The 21,409-nt window shown below is 35.6% G+C and overlaps 1 protein-coding gene across 1 annotated transcript in view; it reads left to right on the top strand.

The window, feature by feature from the left end:
• CEP192 (centrosomal protein 192) overlaps positions 1–21,409 on the top strand; it is a 69,526-nt gene that overhangs the window by 38,678 nt on the left and 9,439 nt on the right. Inside the window, exons 27-39 of the mRNA XM_029085977.1 lie at positions 1,049–1,139; positions 1,914–2,090; positions 2,623–2,883; positions 3,103–3,221; positions 5,372–5,481; positions 7,604–7,745; positions 10,071–10,243; positions 10,602–10,725; positions 13,812–13,917; positions 15,348–15,552; positions 17,126–17,205; positions 18,109–18,204; positions 19,736–19,855. Of these exons, the coding sequence (XP_028941810.1) occupies positions 1,049–1,139; positions 1,914–2,090; positions 2,623–2,883; positions 3,103–3,221; positions 5,372–5,481; positions 7,604–7,745; positions 10,071–10,243; positions 10,602–10,725; positions 13,812–13,917; positions 15,348–15,552; positions 17,126–17,205; positions 18,109–18,204; positions 19,736–19,855 (1,804 nt within the window). The remainder of the gene's footprint in view (positions 1–1,048; positions 1,140–1,913; positions 2,091–2,622; positions 2,884–3,102; positions 3,222–5,371; positions 5,482–7,603; positions 7,746–10,070; positions 10,244–10,601; positions 10,726–13,811; positions 13,918–15,347; positions 15,553–17,125; positions 17,206–18,108; positions 18,205–19,735; positions 19,856–21,409) is intronic.

The raw sequence follows: 21,409 nt of genomic DNA, 5'->3' as shown, positions 1-21,409 counted from the left end.
TTTTGAGCAATCTAGTAATGTTCCTGGTTGTTTATAAGTGATCTGTGTTTGTAGCCAAGAACTGTTTCTGATAGCTGTATTTCTATTTTTCTGTTTTGTTAAGATACTGTATTTTGTCTATTTGGTGTTTTGAGAATCACTTTCTCTTCCCTGTATGCTGCTACTTTTTTATTTTCTCTTCCTTCTGAAAAACAGTTTTGATTCACCATTGGTTTTAGGAAGCTGAAATTATTTTTAAAATTTTTGTTCCAACAGAGTACAGGACAGTGTCTGCCACTGAAAACTGGGGAGAGGCTTTTCTCTATCCTCCTCCTTCTTTCTGACTTTGTGATCCTTCCTTTTCCTTTATGTTTTTACCAGTTTTAGGGCTTATCACATCCTTCTGTGATTGTTTTTTGACTTGTTAAAATGACAGATGCTTGCTCTACCTGACAGAGGTTTCCTCTGTCGAGGAAGGATGTGAGTACCAGAAGCCTGGTCAATGCCAGACTGTATCAGAGAGAAAAAAAATATTGTTTGGTCAGCCTGATGCTGCCAAGTGGCCATAACTTTCTGTGGTGCTATCATGTTGAAAAGCACACAAAAAGGAAAAGTTATCCTTAATTTAGTTCTTTACAACTGTTGTAGTGAATCTGGGCCAGACTAATCACAAGACTCTGTTTCTGCATAACTAAGTGGCACTGGATAATCTGTTAGTAACTGTGTTTTAAAGTGTTTTTTTTAAGGAATTTTAGTATTGACACAAGTCAATTGCTTTCAAAGTTCAAGCTGTTAAGCACAATACTCGAACTTCAGAAAAGCTCTGTTTATATATATTTTTAGGTTGTTTTGCTGTAAGAGGTTTGATGCATAGTGGTGTAGAACATTGTAGGGTCTGTAAGTTTGAGAATACAGAAATAACTTTCTTGCTGATGTATTCTGTTGTACGAATAGGTCACTTTTTTTTCATTAAATGACTTTAAAACTAACTGTCCCTTATTCCATGAATACACATAATGCAGTTAATTTACATTTGCTGTAAGATATAACTGAACTTCATATTTTTCAGCCATCAGAAGTTAACTCTAAGAAATGACTCTCCATCTGTGACCCAGCATTTAAGACTGTTGATAAGAGGCCAGGATCAAGACTGCTTTCAGGTAACTGTCATGAAAATTTCTCTTTAGTGTTTATGACAACAATCAGGATATGTTTGTAATAAAAATGTCTTTGCCCTAAAGGATGTTCCTTTCAAAATGTCACTGTCTAGCAGGCTGTGTGAATGTTTGCTCTGAGACTGCCAAGATGGACCTGGTAGCAGAATTTAAGCGACCCTGGCAACCTTAAGAAGAGCTGAAACCCTAACAGTACTGCAGCAAATTGGAGCTCAGTTTACAGCTCTTTAAGCTGCTGTAGCACAATAGAGTCAATACGTGGAGAGATCTGTCGGCAGCCCTTCTTGCAGGAGGAATTCCAGGCCTCACTCCAAGGGACTCTGTGTACATGAGGGAGAGAGGAAAATAAAACTGGCATTAGCTTTTGGGAATTACCATAACTAGAGGGGTTTTTATTATGTAGTCCTTTTATTATGTAATCCCCTTTTTTCCTCAGGTGTTCCAATCTGATATCTAAAATCTTCAACTGAGAGGGAATTAATGTAGAGCTGGTTGAGTTCAGCCTTACTCTATTGTAGATAGAAAGGAAAAAACTTCTGTGGTCTAAAGAGAGAAACATTGATATGCTCATTGTGGGAATATAAAGGATCTTCAGCTCAGTCATTTCTGTTGCATATTAAGCATTGCAACACTTAAATATGTGCATTTGTCAACTGAGTTAATCCAGGTTTTGAAGAAGTTCATTTTGGGTTACTAGTGAAGTAAGTCTTATGTTTTTCCTGTTTTAGTCACTCACTTCTGATGTCTTCGTTTTCATAGCTGCAAAGTATATTTGGATCAGAAGAACGCTTAACTAGTAATTGGGAACTCAAAATCCGTCCCAAAGAAGATACTAACATATACTTAATGTTTGCACCTACTCGAATAACTTTCTTCTTTGCAAAGCTGGAAATCAAACAACTGGGGATTCGATCACAGCCAGGGATTAAGTTTACTGTAAGAGTCCCAACCTAACTTCTAATAATTTTAAACATACATTTTTAATAATTATTTTAAGTCTAGCACCAAATAGCTGTTTCTATTGAAAAGCTGAAACTTTGCGATACACATTATGCATATCTGTATACTTGTTAAAGATTATGTGGGCACTAAATTTTACAATTTGAACAGTAGCCTCAATTTTGCATGCACTTTTCCCCTTTCGGATGGAAGAAGAGAGATTTTTATGTACTGTGTTAAAAATAGCCCAAGATTTTAACTCTAGAACTGTCAGAAAATCTGAACTTGTCTTATTTTGTATGTAAGCCTTAAATGATTTTTCAGTAAAACTTAAGAGGTTGAATAAACTTAGGCTTTTTAATTTATTGCAAAGTGTTTTCAGTTCACATTTTACACATTTTTTTGTCTTTCTGTAACTCTTTATATAGTTAACCATAGTTGTACAGAAGCTTTAGTAAGAAGCTCTCTCTCATTTGAAGTGCTTTTTTTTGTGTGTGTGTGATTGTTTTTCTTTTTTTCCCTTTCCCAGATACCGTTATCTGGATATGGAGGAACAAGCAATATAACTTTAGAAAATGTTAAAAAATTGTCAGATAGTTACATGGTAACACTGGATGGATTGTTACCTGCAAGGTTAAGGAAAACTTCCTTCCGCATAAGAAATACAGGTTCTCGAGCTGCCTATGTTAGAGCACTGTGCTTTGCAAACCTACGGACAAAAACAGTTATGGATCCTCAGGTGATGACGGTATCTCCAGAGAAGTTCGTACTAAGAGAAGGAACACATGAAGTAAGTATAATACCTGATTCTGAGCAAGTTTTATTAATTTAAATTAAAATAAATGTGATCAATGAGAGTGTGTCTTGAGCATTTCTTTATTAAAATATCACTTAACTTGTGTTAAATCCTGTTTCACTTGTATTGCAGTAATTTGTTAACTCACATTCTAAATGTTAGGACTAACAATAAGATTTTTTTTCTGAGTATGTTGTCTATTCATTTTGTCAGATGATTACTATAACATGGAATCCAATGGAAAATGAAAAGAACTTCAATAGAACAAACGCATTGCTATCAACAGTATGTTTTTTTTGTGGAGATGAAGTTTCTAGGCAGCAGTATCGTAGGTAAGATGTACTTCGCTATTGTAACAGAGGTAGATGCTTAATAAAAAGTTAAAACTAGAGGTGAGTTCTACCATGAGTATGGTTTTAGCATGCTTCCAAAAATAGCAAGAGCAAATCAGAACGATTTGGAGAGCTCTAGTAAGCCTTACATCTGGTAGCTCGTTTGGGGATTTGGTTTGTTTATCTGTGGTTTTGTTTACATACTGTAGCTAAAAATCCTAGTTAGGGGTTTTATTTTCTTTTTACATTCTTGAATTTGAGTGTGTTGGATTTGAGGGAAGATTTTTGCTTTTTTTTTTATTGGAAGAGAGTTGTGTTCTATCTTGATATCTCTCTTTCTAACATGTATGTAGCTTTGTTTTTTAAAGAAAAGGCTCATGAAAGGAGTAGTACTGAAATTCAGTAGTATTAATTTTTGAACAAGATTTGCATCTTGGTTTGCTGAATTCTGTTGATGAAGACAGTGTTTGAATAGATTTGTGTGTGAGAGCAATAATGTCCACATATGCCAGTAACACACTGATGAAATTTGTCGACTATATCTTACTTCTGTTGATGAAGACAGTGTTTGAATAGATTGTGTGTGAGAGCAATAACGTCCACATATGCCAGTAACACTGATGAAATTTGTCGACTATATCTTAGTGAGCTTAAATAAAGGCTATGTTACTCTGCATTCCATTTGCATAACTCAAACGGACAAAAATGGTGTACTCTGCTTTTAATGACATAAGTGTCACTTTTGACTTCTGCTGTGTATGGTGTATAGTGGTAATGCAAAGTGTTAAGAATTGGCAGAGTACTAAGGTGCTGATGATCATTCAGTGCAAAATTCAGAATGGCATTATTTCACTACTGCTTTTAAACACGCTTGCCTGAAACTTTATGAAAGTCATTGTATTTAGTGTTATCCAAATAAAGTGTTAAACATAGCTGATTTAACTGTATGACTTTGAATAAAAAGCTAATGGAATATCTGCATTTGTGACATTCTTGATAGAAAATTGACTTCTCTTAGATATCTCAGAAGATTGTTGTTACTGATTTTTGTATGAACTCTTTTGTTCAATGATAATGCATATAATTGAATACTTCTCAAAAGGCAAAACTATTTAGATAAAAGCTTTGATATACTGATCAACAGAAAACCCATTGAGAAGCTTGGTGCACCTATGTAGGTAGTGTTGGAAACTTTTTTTTTATTTGGACTGTGGACATTGGTATGTGAGTGAAATTATTTACTGCTGATTTTATTAGTCAGCGGATATAGCATTTGGTTCTTGAATATGGTGGTCTAGTTGGTTGTTTCTTGGTGGAAGCTTCTCTGAAGTCTCCCTTGATAATTTGAAAGAGATGCTTATTTCTTAAAATGTTTAAGTATTGTAAGCCAGTCAAACTCCATTCTGCAGTTGTGTACTAGAATGAGAACATGATTTGGAATTTAGGGGCAGGAATGTGACGTGAGTAATCTGCCTAGTCTGACAACTTGTGGCTCAAGTTCCTTACTCCAAAAATGTATGTAGTCAGCAGCCTGGTATGTACCTTAGACCTGAGTGTTAGTAGTTTCCACCTTCATGGTTCTGACACTATGTGAGTGCCAGGTTTCCTCTTACTGGTCTGTAGCTTCCCATTTTACACAGGACTATTTATATTGCTATACCGCCCTGTCTTTCTCTGTCCTGTTGGCAGTCACATTCCTTGACTCCACGTTTCTGCTGTTGGCTGGCACCTGCTTCCACTCTGCCATTGACTAATCAATTTTTCCCTTCAAAAGGCTTTCACTTACAACCAAAATAGCATTCTCCTTCCTGTGGTGATTGAAAAATCACTCAGATGCCTGATGTACTTACCAGAAATGTAGGTAGGTTTGACTGACAGCAGAGAACAGGTATCTTGGAGACAAGTGTCTGGCAGCCATTATTTCAGTGGTTCCTTTAACTGTGCATTAGTAGAGAGGGTATGTCTTTAGCCATTTTAAGATCATGAAGATATTTCAGTTTTAAACAAATGCTCAAAAACTTGAGCTTGGAGTATTTGAGAAATGATAAGGTTAAAATTATGCTGGATTCTTACCAATCTTATCTATCTTTTCAAATTGTTGTTTCCAATACTTTTTGTAATTTACTCTTGTTTCTTTATCTCTTTTACAGAGCTATGATGTATAAACCTGAGGTAGAAAAACACATAATCCCAGAAAACAGCTTATTGAGAAACATTGTATTTGATGAAGAATTTCAAGGGGAGCAGCTTGTGACAGAAGGTAAGCATAAGACTTGTTGAAAGAAAAATGTAATAGTTGTTTTCAGGTGGAAAAATGTGCTTTTAGGCCTGGATACTAGTTATTTTTCCTTTTTTTTTTTTGTTTGTTTTGTTTAAATGTAGAAGCAAAATTCTCAATTTGAATGGAACTCACTGTCTTTCATTCAATGCCTGTCTATGTAAACAATTTACTGTACTTTCCTCCTAGCAAAATACAACCCCAGTCTGTGAATTTTATAGCATTGAAAATGCTGTTTGTTTGGAGAGTAGTTGCCTTATTATTAATAATTGAGAAGTGTTCAGTTTCTTGTACGCAGATATAATTTATATCTGAAAATTGAGAGGCAGACACCTTTGCTGACATTAAAATATAATTTCCTTTCCCAAATTAAATAACTTAATTTTTTGTTGTTGTTCTTTTGTTTGTGTTAGCGAGGAATTTATTATAAAAGAATGCAGTATATTGTAAAGGTGTCCTTAAAGACAAAACCAACCCACTCCCTTAAAAAAACCCCACAAACCACCAAAAAACCAAATAAACCACCCCCCCCACTCCCCAACTTTTCAATCCTGTAAGGTGTCCTTAGAAACAAAAACAACTCACCCCCTAAAAATACTCCACAAACCACAAAAAACCCACAAATAAAACAATACCCTTGCCCCCCCCCCAAACTATCCAATCCTGTGTCATGAACAGTATTAGAGCCTAGACGTCCTTGATTATCTTATTGCCTTATTACTAGAGTTTTGCTAATGTTAGCTTATTTTTTTTTTCTTTCTGTAGATAACAATGTCTTCCTTTTGCATCTTAATGTTTTTCTGTCTCTTTTTGAGAGCATAATTTCCTGAATTTGTGAAATAAAGCTTATTGTTCCCTATTTGGTCACAGTTGTTTTATTTACGCAAACTTATTTATCTTGGATGTAAAAGATCCTTGCCCTCTTATGTACTGCTTTCTGTACTCAATAAATTTGAGATTAAGACTTAGTTACTGCCAAAAAACTAGGAGACAGATGTGTATGACGCTGCAGATATGCCTTCAAGGAGGGATGCTGGAAGAGTAGCTCTTAGAAAAGTAAACTAGGTTATTCTTACTCATTTTAACAATGACACAATTTTCAAGCCCTTCTTTGTCTTCTTGTCACCCAGTGATGTCCAGTGTGAATAGTACAATCTTATTTTACACAATGTTCACCAACCTATCAGTGGGAATATCCACAAGTTTTTTTTGTTACATGTTCTCATAAGTCAAATATTTTCTAGGAACTAATAATAATACCTAGAATTAAGAAATATGTTGGGTTTTTTTTTTCTTTTATGTAAGATGCTATCTTTTAGGTGAAAAGTTAATTACTTTTTCAACATCTAAATGCTTTATATGCTAAACCCACCACACTGGATGCATGTAAATTCTAACTGAAAATGCTTCCACAACAGATGTTTCTCTGTCTTAGCTGTAGCTGAATAGTAGAAGCTATATACAAATATTAATAATTGTCCCTGGTATCTACTATGCAGCAAAGGAAATAATGTTTGAATCAAATGTATCCTGTGTGAGACGTGTTCACTTCTTCATTCTATCTATGCAACATGAAAAGGCTCAAAGCAAAGGAGAGAACTTTGATTTGATTATTTAACATTTTGATGAAACAACTTATTTTTAAATAATATTCTTATACTCCTGACCTTTTTGGATATTTACAGGTATTATGAATTAAGTAATGAAGGTTAGACTGAATAGACTGAGTAAATGAAAAATAACTTCTCAAGTTGACTCTCTTTCTGTGAAGCCTTAGGAGTGTATTAGTCTTGTCAGGGCAAAAAAAGTAAAACTTTAATTTGACATGGAATCACATTAGTATATACCGTTTGTATGAAGGTGTAAAATACCTATCTTATAGTTAAAAAGTTCATTGGTGTGTGTTTAGATTCATATGTTACATCTCATGTTAATGTTGATTTATGCCTGATAACTGAACTTGTATTAAGTAATTTTTTGAATGATCTAGGATATCATAACCAACAGATTGTTAACTAGATCTATATCCTAAATATCTGTTGTGCAATTTCTGAATGTTATAGATTTGTTCTTATTAGAATTGTTCTATTACTCTGATTTTCAGTATGTGATATCCCACGGGGGACAAATGATATCCATCTTTTCTACACAAATATGCGAAAGGTTATCCTTTCTGTGGTTGGATATGCCACTTGTGATCAGGATGGATTTCAGGAGTCTCCTGGACATCATGTGGAATCAGACAGGTAATGTAACTACAAGGCTAACTGTCAAATAACACCTAACTGAAGTGCATCTCCTTGCATTGAAGATTTTAATGTCAGTGATGAAAATTTACTTGCTTTACGAGTGAAAGAGCTGTCTCCTTAATAAGAATGGCTCCAGTGAATATCTAGGTGGCTCTTCTCACTATTTCTCTTTATGTAGTCTGTTTAAACTGTTATGATAAAAATCAAACTATTCCCTCAACTGACACCATTCACTTTATCTGTAACTTCCTATTCTGTATCTGAAAAACCTGGTTTTTCTTCCATAGGCACTTCCAAAGTGCATTTGTTGTTGTAGTCCTAATAGGACTATAACCATTTGTTCCTTGTAATGAATTTTTGATGTCTCAGATGGAAATAGAGATATATTATGAAGGCTTAGTAGCCTTTTCCTTGTCCAGCCTTTATGCCAGCCTTTCTGTGTAGTGTGTACTGTACTCATCAAAAGAATGATCACTGTTGTGGCTACTCCCATCCCTGTTGCTCCCTCAGATGAATTGGTCCATTACTGGGAGGATTTCTTTGGAGGACTGGCAGAGACTTCGTCTTTAAGATGGACCTGTTGCTTTTATTTAAACAGGTTACTGTAATGTTTAGAGCCCTCAATAGAGAAAGAAATGTCCAAACACTGTACAAGTACTACTTAAGGTTGCGTAGCATAAAAACAAAATAAAGATGGGTTAACTTTAACACTATAGGGAATATATTTATATAGGTTGTTTCTTGGGTCTTTATGTTTTTTCTTCTCAAGATCCTGTTACATAGATGAAGAAAGAGCCCTGCCTACTCCTGTTGTGTTTAACATTTACGTTTGTAGATGTTGTCTTGGAATTGCTTGTACCTGTTGAAGTCTAGATGCTGAACACTTTGGGACACTTGACGGATTTGTTGGCTAGCAAGTTGTTTGTCAGGCATAGTGGGATTGTGAAGCTAGAGGTTGGAAACAAGTATCTGCAGCAGCAAGCAGGATATTTCTCTTACTGAGTGGTTGCAATTTGTTTGTTTTTTCCACTCAATAGCATTATAAGTTATCCTAGATTTGAATTTATTCCCTTGCTAAGCGTCATGATCTTCATTTTCTGAGTAGACTGTATTTCTTAGAAGAGATCTGAATGTGTTAACTAGTAATCTAACTATTAGGAAATTCCATGGCAAGGAATTATGTAATCGGTTCCTGGTTTCATTGCTATCTTAAAGGATGAATTCTCAGACATACTAGTTCAGCTGTCCTGCACCGAGCCAGGATTCTCTGAAGCATTAAAAGTAGAAGTAGAATTAATAGAAGGAGCTGTATGTTTGCACGATGTTTTATGGAGCAAAAGTTATCTATTTTTTCTTTAATTTTTGCTTTCTGCTTTTATTTTAGAATGTAAAATCAAACTTCTTGTGAGTTAAGCTTTTAACTTAAGAAAATATGCTGAATTCTAAAATAGCTTCCTAGTTTACATATGTGAGCTTATCTGCCATGTATTTTGCAAGCAAAGGTGTGAAATGCTAGGCTGTGAAGATAATGAAGGGATTGGAGCATCTGTCTTGCAAGGAGAGACTAAGAGCTGGGTTTGTTTAGTGTTGAGCAGAGAAGCCTTGAGTGGAGGGAGGATCTTATCGATGTGTATAAATACCTGATGGGGAAGTGAAGAAGAGAAAGACAGTCTTCCAAGTGGTGTCTAATAACAGGACAAGAGGCAATGGACAGCAACTAAAATGCAAGAAACTCAATTTAAACATGAGAAAGAGGGTTTTCTTTTTTTTTTTTTTTTTTTTTTTTTTTTTTTTTTTTTGGTCAGACACTGGAACAGGTTACCCAGAGAGGTTGTAAAGTCTTAATTTGTGGAGAAATTAAAAACCTGACTGGACAATGTCCTGAGTAACCTGCTGTAGCTGACCCTGCTTTGAGCAGGGGTGTTGGACTAGGTGATCTCCAGAGGTCTCTCCTAAAGTCCAGCGTTCTGTGGAACACAACTTACATTGCCTTATTTCTCTCTGGAGCACCTTCTTCATCTGAATAAAATATGTATAGAGAAAGCATTTTACTTTTTATTATTACCTGAAGATAATTGTTTATTTTAGTACCTTCCATTCTGAACGGTACCTTCCACTTCTAACAATCTATGAAACAGCAATGTCATGATGTAGCTCCTGAATTAATTTTTTTGAATAATGAAGAATTTAATTAAATTGAAGGCCCATGTAAAGAACATTGTATATCAGTACTAAATTTTGATAAATACTAAAGGTAGACTATTATAATTATGCTTAAGTTATTTTTATTACTACTTTTGCTTAATGCAATCTTATTTTCAGATTTGAGAACTCTGTCAGACATATCAATACAACTTTGGATGTTCTTCCTGTTAAAGGACCTCAGGGTCCTCCATTACCTGTAAAAACAGATGATCTGGTTCAGAATAAATCAGACACTCAACAGACTTGGACTGTTAAACCTGAGTACTTGATTTTGACATCTCCTTCTATTAGTAAGTATTTTTTTGAAGTTAATAAAATAACCATTCTAGTATTAAAATAACTGTGCTGCATACTGCATTTGTAATTATTTTGTGTTAGGAAATAAAGCCTGGCCAACAATCTTGCTGCATTAGCTTTACATCTAAACAGTAAACTTGGTTTGAACACAGTTTTGATTCAAGTGTCAAAGGTAGTGTGCTCTGTGTATACATATAATATGCACTGCATCCCTGTGAAGAATTTAAAGTATTGGGAAGGTAAATATAGGGTAGAAAATGCATCTTAATTGATGTATCTCTGAATCTTGGGCACTTCTGTGAATTTTTGTACATGTTAGCTTTTTATAGCTTTTTTTTTTTTGTATTACAGGTGGAACAGCGGACACTGGACATGTACAAGTTGTCAACAGTTCTAATAGGATGTTGACTTTTGAGCTTTCATGGCCAGCTCAGTGCCTTACTATAACCCCACAACATGGAGTTATTGAACCAGAGTAAGTTTCTTTTCATAGATTTCCTTTACATGTGCAAGTGTGGTGAGACTTTGGAGGAATTTATTCTTAGTTAGTTTAGGCATTTAGTTAATTTAAGAATTTTAGTTAGTTTTTAGGAATTTATTTAGTTTGTCAGCTGACATGCAAATCTAGCTTTTATATTTTAGGACCATATCCTTTTAGAGCTCTGTATAAAGGGAATGTTCTGCCACCAACAGTTACCTGGAGGTCAGGAGTTTTCTGTACCTCAAAATGCTGTTATTATGGCATAGTTTTCCAGAAGCTGGATGGTCAACAAAGCTGCAATTTTAAAAACCTCCTTTCACAATAGTTTTTTGTTTAAAAATGACATGTGTGTTTAAAAACAAAAAGGATGATTTCTCCCCCTATCCCCCAATAAACAACCCCCAAAATAACTGTTCTTATAGAATGCTTTTCTTCTGGGAACAGCGTTTTCTTTTGCAAATATGCTGATATTCATCACACCTTGGTTGTGGTTCTTTTTTTTAATTATTATTCTAACAAATCTGGTTTTTGCCACTCAGACTTTGACTTGTGAGTCACCTGTGTCTTAATAAGCAGTATTTTGGAACAGTAGTCATAATATGCATGTGTGTATGAGACTTCTCACGGATGTCAGCGAAGTCTTTCACAATAAAATGCTTGGAAGTTCTGACCACCTCTCACTTCTAAATTTATATATTTTTAACATCAGTTCAGAAGGGCTTTTAAGACCTTGTTATTAAACTATTCTCAGCTTAGGGGAAAAAGAAAAAAATTAAGTAGTTGCTTTAACTTTGTAGATGTTTGCCCCAAGGAGATACTTTCTTTTCAGTCCTGCATCACTGTGCAAGATGTGATACATTTAAATACTTAATTTCATATTCATGTAGATGTAAATTATTGGATGTATTGCTGGGGAACTTTCACTGCTAGTGAGAACAAAACGAAGAGGATTCTCTGGAAGGTCTAGAATATCTGCCACTCCTTGCAGATTCAGTCAGTGCTGAGAACAACAGCTTCAAAGAGATAACAATGAACAACTTTCCAGTAGCTATGAAAGTAAGGACATCTTTAGTGTCTCATACCCTAAACTCAGGACTGTCTGTGGAATGATTTCCTTAAAAGAGAGAATTCAAGGCTTTCTGCAAGCAAATTTCTTGAACTGCATAATTTTAAAATGTTTTAAAATAATTTAAATAATAATGTTTAAAATGTTTTAAAATAATTTTTAATTCTCTTCACTGGAAAAGAATGAGCTGAAACCTCATATGTTGAGTCCAAGTAAGTAGTTTGGATCAAGAACGGAGGCCTCTAAGTAGGAAGCAGACTACTGGGAAGAGCTGACTTGAGCACAGCAAGCTGTACTTGCCCACTTTTCTGCTTTCCATGACCATCTCCCTACAGTGCCAAGAGCAGTCGTCCTGTCAGGACAGGAGCCAGCCAGAATCTTTTATACTATGCATTGCAAAGGCTGGGGCTGACAGAATTCTTGAACTGATTTAGGCCACAAAAGAGAAGGTCTGATTTCTCAGTGATGATGAAAGAAGGTCAAGGACTGACTGCCTTGCTAGACCAAGAAGTTCACTCCCTCTTTCACCTTGACTTAAACCCCTTAAGTTACATGGCATGAGCTAAAGGCAACCTATAGCCTGCCTGAATGTAGAATAGTAAAGTCCTGAGTCCCTACTGAATTTGGTAGCATTCCAAGAGATTTTCTTGTGGAGGCAAAATGAACTGGGCTCTGATAAGTTGCTGTGCCTTAGTGTTGGGAGTATTGGTAAGTGCTGTGGAAGGAATTGCACTTTTGGAGCAGGGACTTCTGGAATCTCCAAAGGCTGCAAGAGCTGCCTTTGGAAAGTGTTTCTTCCCTAGGCTCTGCTCCTTTCCATGGCAATGAAAGTACTGAGAGGTAGTGTCTTTAGGTTGAATATGGCTCTTTTGAGAGACATGGTTTGTGGCTCCATGCAAGTTGTATTTGCCAGAGAAGTTTTCAGTAAATGTTAAAGACAAGCTGGTAGGAGCAAAGACAGTGAAATGGTTTGTGATAACAGATAGTGTGTGTACTTAGTAAATCATGTTCTCACATATGCAGCTTGGACATGAGAGAGAACACCATGAGTTAGAAGATCCTGAAAACTGCTGAGAGTCAAAAAAACCCCACAATTCTTTAAGGAAATATCAGTACCCTGATTTAATATTTTAAGGCCATTAACATTGGTTAGTTGAAGCTTGTGGAGATGGCCATTGTGAAAATGATTATGGAACTGACTTTCCTATGGCCACTGATCTTGTTTTACACTAAGCTTTTCAAATGCAAAGTGTTGTGCTAATGACATCTTAAGCTAATTTTTCAGGTGTAGTTTGAGTGCTTTTGCTAACACATAACCAATGACCTTCAGCGATATTGTTCTCATTTTTTAAATACTTCATTGCTTATTTTCTCCCTTCCTTTATTTAAACGTCTCTCGTATAGAATATGGAACATTGTAAATCAGAATTTATGTTGTCACTGGTCAAATTACTGTGTGATACCATATCTGCTTCAAGTGAATTTAGACTCTTCCCCTACTATAGAAAGCATTGATAACATTGAAAGGATTTTTTTTCCCCCACAAGATCAGTTCTACATGGGAGGAAGAAACAAGCTGCTTCTCAAAAACTAGAATTAGTTTAAAAGATTATTGAAATGCAATTTGTGCAGTATACTTTGTTTAAACAGTGCAAGTCCCCTGTTGACTAGTATTGAAGCTTATTTTTCTGGAATGTGCTATGTCTGCTTTACATGGCCTGGCTGGTTGTTTATGTTAGTAGGTAAGATCTACTCTTTCTTTTTTCCCTATGACCCCTTATGTTGTATAAGTTACAGGTTTATAAAGTGTGTTAGTGTTAAGTGTCTGACTACTAAAGCTTGATAATATATTGAATATCTGAATACCTTAAATTTAACTCTCCATATTATCTTCACTTACTTGCTATCTTAAAGTGCATCCTTTTTGTGGGGGGGAGGGGGCTAGTACGATCTGTTGTAGATATTAATTCTAATATGAGGATCATGCTAATTTTTTTTTTTTATTTTTTTTTAGGAGCAGTACACTAATTCTGGTGAGTCCTAATCCATCACTTGCCACAAAGCCTTCGTTAATTCCTTGGAGTGGCCTAATCTCTATCCATTGTGATAATGGCCAAAAGGTACGTGCCTTACTTGAGAGTTGAGATTGCAACTGTTTCTTTTATTTTGCTGGATAAGGGTTAGTAATGTTGCTAAAACCTTTTAGATATGAGACAACAGTTCTGTCAACTTCCATTGTTATCTCTAATTTGTGAAGTCCTCTTATAAGGAGAAAAAAAAAAAAGAATAAATGTAGTTAAGATGCTGTTTTGCAAACTGAGATTTAGTTCACTAATCTTTGAAGAAATACTGTGATGTGAACACTTAGACTGAATTGCCAAAAAAATTGCATCTGTATACCCACCACTGACTTATGTGTCATTTTCTAGAACAGCTGAGTGTATATATGTACACATGCGTATATAAAAGTAGTCTATGTAATACTTCAAAATAAAAGAAGTTGAAGGAGGTTCCTGGACAAGTCACCGTAGCTCCTTTTGAGCTCCCTTAAAGTAAACTTAAGCTTCTGACTGGCAGGTCTCTGATAAAGAATGTCTAGAACAGGTTCTTGCTCTTCATGCATTTTAATCCAAGACTTTTCCCTGATTAAAATAAGGCATATAAATAGAATTTATGAAGCCAACAGTTTCTTCTTTCATCAGTGTAAAAGTGGAAAGACTCCTTGGTAATCTACAAAGAAATAAAACCCCTTTTATTTTTCTTTTTGCAGCCAGTATGTATTCTCTCTCCAATGCATGGAGAGAAAAATAAAAAATACTGAAAGGATAAAACATGTCTACCTACTTTCCTTCTTGATGAGGAAGGTGTATTATATTCCAATGATGCAGAATTGGAAACTGCCTTAAAAAATAGTGAACTGATTTGAAAAGAGTGAGTTGGGAAGGAAATGGAGACTGAACATATTTAACTATGTCATGTTCTACTCTGAGAAAAGCATTTAAGAGAAGAAACCTACTAGGACAAAAGTAGAGAATATAGCAAAAACAATCAAATTGTAAGAGATCTGGTAGTTGATAATAATTTTGCCATTTCTTTGCTGCCTATCAAATTAAGCAAAAAGTATGTTAAGACTTTATTTGCATTAAATTAATTTTTTAGAAGTACTAATTATGTAGCAGAAGTGAACACAAAGCTTGTTCTGTGTGAGGCATCCCTGTTCCCATTTCCTGCCAGCAAAGAATATTACAGGAGTTGTCAATTAAATTTAGCAAGTTTATATTATTCCTATTGAATTAAAATGTCTAGATAGCAAATTTTCAGTAAATTTTCCTGTTCTCCTAAATTAAACTTGACCTAGAATCTTTACACTTTGTGAACTGAAGTTAGAGAAGACCTGGTGATTTAACATATGAGACTGTTTCTCTGTTGGAATGTTAATCTGAAAAACATGAGCTCTTGCAGCTCAAGGAAATAGAGCTAAATGATTTGACTTGTTAGTATATCAATGTTCACTAATTAAATCTTTCTTTTTTTCCAAATTGTGCAAAAGTTTATTAAAGTGCAGATTCGAGAGGCCGTTGCACAGAGCGTGTTTGGAGCAGACTTTCCAGCTAGAAGGCGTGTTATGTTTACTCCACAGTCTGAAAGTCCTACTGTTCATGTGGCAAAACCTCTCTCAGTGCTCCCTCTAACAAAAATTGAAATAAAGAACAGAATCATTGTTTTTCCTAAAACAACACCTGGCCAAAGCTCAGGTAATATTTTTTACTTAGTAAATGCAACGTGTAATATCTTGTGTTCAGAGATTTTGTTTATTGTATTGCATGTTTGGGAACTTGAATGCTTTGACTTTATTCTGTTCTTTTAGTCTGATAAATGTGATTGACCAGTTCCTCTCTTCTGACTTCAGTTTGAAATGTTACTTCTTGTGATGGAACTCTTATCAGAAGTATTTTTTTTTTCTTCTCCTTGTGCAGTATAGCCACACTTTTTCCCCACAGCTAGGTTTGCATACAGACAGGTAAGTTGCCAGTTTCTTAAGCAACTATGTTGAATGCAATCATACTGTGCCTGGGCAAAGAGGGAACTATGAAGGTACTGTGTTTTGTTGAGGCTCTTTTGGGTCATGGACTTCTGCAGTAGACCTATTATCCTCATCTGTGTATGTGTCCCTAAGATGTCAGATAATTTATCTGCATGTAGCAGAGAAATAAATGTTCTTCCTTAAGACAATAGGAATGTCAGCTATGAGTCTGGCTATCCTTGTCTTGTACTTCATAATCAAGGAGGACACTCTTGATAAAGGAATCTCAAATCCTCAGTCTGTACTTTTAATTCCAGTAATGCTTAAAATTCTCCAAATTACTGTGTGAAATTATCATTCTATTATCTAGACACCAGATTTTTTGGCAGGGCTTCGTTTTCTTTTCTAGGTAAAGAGGATTTTTTATTTTTTAAAGGATTCACTGATGCTACATTTTTATTTAACAGTCTTTAGAACTTTCAAAGGTTAATTTCTCAATTATATGTGAGGTTTTTTACTACACTTATGAAAAAGGAGTATAATATAATACTCCTTTCCTTTCCTGTTTTTATAAATGTCCCATATAACATATATGCAGCTAAATTTCCTGAAGTGCTGCTCTAGACTGAGATGATCTTGCAAATGTCCTATTGATTCTTGGCAAGAGGCACATTTCAAGGTGTGAAATATGCTTATTGATACTGTCAAAGCTGGGATATTCTTATAATGTCAGAGAGTGCTGTCAGGTTTTTTTTTTTCCCTGAACAGTCAAATAATATCTTGGGGGGGAGGTGGGTATCTCATAGAGTTTTTTTGGTATTTTTTTGTACACTGGTATGTGAAGGTATCTGCCAAAAATCTGAATGCAGTAAACTGAGACTGTTGGAGGTGACTTAGATTTTCCTGCTATTTGTCATTTTACACATTTATAAAAAGCTTCCTACTACCAGCAATTCGTTCACATAACACCACGTTATATGCTTCAGGTTCTTTTAGAGGATTATCTATTATTCTTTTAGGGTTATTGAGGGTGAGATTTAGGTCTCACTTTTTTTCCTATAAGCATCTTCAATATGGTTCTTCACTAGAAGACTTTGCTTCCAAATTTCTTTCGTATATGCTTTCAAGAATTTTATGACAGTGTGTTTTGTTCGAGTCTGCTCTTGGAGTTGGCATCATGAGAACTGTTTCCATTAAACTTAATTGTGTCTTGAAACATAGTTTCTCTTTAAACTCTTTCCACTAAAGATACTTAAACATTTGAACAAAGTTATTTAATATACTAGTCTGATATTTCTCTTTAGAGAGTTACCTGGAAATGGAGAATAAAGGGGACGAAAACATGAAGTGGCATTTGTCATCTTTTGCACCACCCTATGTTAAAGTGAGTGAATGCTTGCATTGGTAGTTTTATGCAAATTTCTTGGGCTTTTTTCCTTTTCCTGCTGCTCTTTTTCCCTCCATCCTCTCAAGGAATATCTGTTTGAGCATGAACTCAGTTACAAAGTTTCTATTTGCTTCTCTCCGTATCAGGGAAATGTTTTACTCTTTTTTTTCATCTCTAATATGTTCCCTTACTGTGACTCAATCGGTGCTTTCTGGGACAATTTCTGATTCACTTGCTGGCTTACAGAATTTGCTTGTGCTCATCCAGTATCATCATCCAGAATGCTTTTAAGTAGTCAAGCATACATGAAAGATGTGTGTCTCTTTTGGCTCCAGAACGCTAGACTTGCCTTGTTTTGAGACTTTTGCTGCTAGAATTATGCTGTACATGGCACCTCTGTAGGTAGTCCAAGTTAAGTCAAGGATATGTGAATGACACTCCTGTCACCTGAGAAATTACTGTAGCTGTACCATTAATATTTGTAAATACCTCCCCCTTTTTTTAATTTTTTTTTTTTTTGATAGGATGAAATGCTGTGATGGTCATTTTGATTTTATGCTAGAATTATTATGGTCTGTTGATGTGAAATGATGAAAAACAGTTATGTAGCACTCTTAACTGTAGCCCAGAAGACCGAGTATGCCATGTTCCAGCCAGTGCACCATCTCTAAACTGGAAGTCAGAAGTCATGGTGACTGCGTAGATGTTGTAGTAGTTTTAGTCTTTATTCATTTGCTTTAAGGGATTCAATATTATTTATTCATTTGGAATCAGTTTGATTTGGTGTATTTTCTTCAGTCCTTTGCAAGTGTGATGTGGGGGGGGCGTTTCTTGTGTGGATTTGTTTTGGTTTTTTTTTTCTTTTCACGTTCTGAATCTGACTCGTAACTTTATTTACAGGATGTGGATGGAACTGGTTGTGTTTATAGGGTTACTTACTCCGCTTTCAGATGTTCCCGTGTTTCTGGTACTCTTGAAGCTCACAGAGAAGAAAAGGTAAACTGACATTTATAAATGTTTCAAGCATTTAGTGTATCTCAATTGTAAAATAGGATCTTAGATGAAAAATTCTCTGCAATACCAGCTGAGCTTTTGAAGCTGGTCATACTCCATCTGATAATGATAAAATGTTCTGAGGTGTATCAGGTAGTCAGTATCTACTTACCACAGCTGTCATAATGGCAACTGAGTTGATTCTAAGAATTCATGCAATCTATAGTTTGCCACAGTGGTGGTGATGTGTTTTGTTTTGGGATTTTTAAAGATAAATTATTCTAGAACAGAAAATTGTTTTTAAATGTTTTGTAAAAATTCACAAGAAAATCGCAAATAATAGTGTGTTCTTATGAAACTGGTGAGAGAACTGGTTTCCCTTCCTTAGAAGCAGTCTTGTCATACTTGTTCATGAACAGTTGTCTGTTCCTAAAGTTGATTTCATTTGACTTACAATTTTATCTCCTGGCCAGTAGAGGGTTTCGTAACCACAACTATAAAGCACATCTAAGGACATACTGAATGGGTTTCTGTGGGGCTTCTGTCCCTCACCTTCTCCTTCAGTGCTGATTCTATCTGTTCATCTTCATGGATTATTGTGACATTCCTTAACTGCATTATTTCTATTATCATGTAATTTGTAATCTATTTATAAGACCTAAAAACTTCTGTCCAGTTTCATAGGTATTTCATAAGGGAGAGAGGGCTAGCCCAGTGAACCTGTCACATATTGAAAACTATTATTTGAATTTAAACAATTGTCTTTGCTTTAGCCATCTTGGTTCAGGCCTATTCAAATAACATCTATGTTATTGGCATGTCAGGCTCTTGGCTGGAGCCGACAAGGTACAGTGCTATCATTATTTGGGTTTTTTTGCAGTGGATATGGTAATATCTGGTTAATTAGATATAGTTGTAATGATCTATTGTAATCTGCTGTTCCCCTTGTCTTTCTTCCCCCAACCCCAACTCTGAGAACAATGCAAGTTTACTCTTAAATTAACCTGGTATAGCACTACACGGAGACAAGCCTTTGTTACATTAGGTGGCCTTCAAGGATGATGAAATGCATAGCCTGCAAGTTGGTTTGAATTTAAGGCCTTCTAGTAATTGTAGCACAGTGTACTTGCAGACTTGGAACTGGAGGAGTACGGTTGTTCACAGCTTAGCTGAGAGATGAAGGAAGGTATTGCTGTCTTTCAGCTGCCTGTATTTCTCCTCCTGTTCCCCTTCTCCCTCATTTTACTAGTAGAAATAATTGTGCAAGCACTTGCTGACTTTGCTTAAAGCAAATCAGCTGAACTAAAATTTCTTTTGAGATTGTTTGCACAACCTGTTTAATCAGAACATTCTCTCTCGTGGGCAAAGGAGAATGAGTTGTATTGTTCTATGCAACATCACCTGTGTATGGAATGTATGTTTGGTAGTGTGTAAGTTTTGTGCTGTCTTAACTGTAACTTTACATAGGTACAATTGTGAAGATGAATAAATTATTTTAATAAGCTTCTGCAAATTTTTTCTCTTGTTTTGGTAGGTTGCTGTAATCTTTTTACCTAGAGATAAAGGTGATTACTCCCAGTTCTGGGACATTGAGTATCACCCAGTTGAAAAACCTAGTTGGAAACATAAATTAAGATTTCAGCTTTCTGGAGCAGTAAGTATATAAATGCTATAAACACAGTCCTTTTTTTAATTAAACTGTACTGGTTTTCTTGTGTTACGAAAATACCTTTTTCATCTTCCTTATGTGATAATGCATTATCTTTTGCCATTTAAAGGCATAAAATTTTATTTTGCTCAGGGAAAATAGAGACAAGCTTGCCTTTTGTGGGAATTATTTCTGTAGGTGCAGATTTGTTTGTATCAGACAGGAAGTTGATTGGTTTTATTTTTGTAAATAAGTAACAAGATAACTGACCTTTGCTGTAATATAAGCTTAATGCAAGATTGGGATTTTCAAATATCCATATTGGAGATATGAATGTGTGTCTGATATAATCTGGGTATTTTATCAGAGTAACAACATAGGAGTGATTTTTGAGATTTGTACATGGGAGCAATTGGATTTGAGCTCTGCTTTGCTTCCCAGTTGTTCCTCAGCTCTAATTCTATGGTGAGGCTTGGAAGGAGGGGTTTGGGAGTTAGAACTGTTTTTCTGTGCTCTTGCTCCTTACCTTGTTTTTAACCTCAACCTCATCATCCATACAAGAGGAGTCTGCATAGGACAGAGAGGCTATTACTATTGGGAATAATTAATTCTAATGATTAGTTAAATTGCCTGAATATGAAGAGCTTTGTATGTTTAGTATTGTGTGAATGCTCTGTGTGCTTTGCTGTCAGAGAGAGTTTGACTTGATTTTCCTAAGAAGTCCAGCTAAAGATTTAGGGTCTTTCTTTAGAGTACCAAGCCTGTTTCAATAGTGAAAACATTACCTTTCTTGCTGGGGTACCTTTCCTTTTATTTCATGGGGTCCTTGTTCTTCCCAGTACTTAATTCTGTTGAAAAGGTGACTTGTTTAAAAAGTACATGTTAAATTACTACTAATTTTGGCACGAATAGTGAGACCTGTGTCATGTTTGGTTTGGGAAGGTTTTTTATTCAGTTTTCATTAAGTTTTTTAATTTTTTAATTCTTCGAATGTAATTTTCCTTAAAATAAGGAAAACATCTATGCCATTTGTCTATTTAAAGCTAGTTGAAATTGAGAGATTAATTCTTTTTATCAGAAATCTAGACTTTTGAAGCATTATCTTATTAAAACATGACTAGTTGTAAGAGCTGTGTAGAACTTTGAACAGCACAACTTGATATTAATGTTTTTGAACTGTACCTCTCCTATGAGGACAGGCTGAGAAAGTTGGGGCTGTTCAGCCTGGAGAAGAGAAGGCTCCAGGGAGACCGATAAGGCCTTCCAGTACCTACAAGAAAGCTGGGGAAGGACTTTTTACAAGGGCAGATAGTGACAGAACAAGGGGTAATGGCTTTAAACTAGAAGAGGGCAGGTTTAGATTAGATATTAGGAAGAAGTTCTTCACTGTGAGGGTGGTCAGACACTGGAACAGGTTGCCCAGAGAAGCTGTGGATGCCCCCTCCCTGGAAGTGTTTAAGGCCAGGTTGGATGAGGCTTTGAGCAACCTGGTCTAGTGGAAGGTGTCCCTGCTCATGGCAGGGGGTAGGAACTAGATGATCTTTAAGGTCCCTTCCAACC

The sequence above is a fragment of the Antrostomus carolinensis genome, unplaced genomic scaffold (assembly GCF_000700745.2).
Source record: "Antrostomus carolinensis isolate BGI_N321 unplaced genomic scaffold, ASM70074v2 scaffold5627, whole genome shotgun sequence".
Taxonomy (NCBI): domain Eukaryota; kingdom Metazoa; phylum Chordata; class Aves; order Caprimulgiformes; family Caprimulgidae; genus Antrostomus; species Antrostomus carolinensis.
Note: the sequence above shows the minus strand (reverse complement) of the source record. Positions and strands in the feature narration are given on the sequence as shown.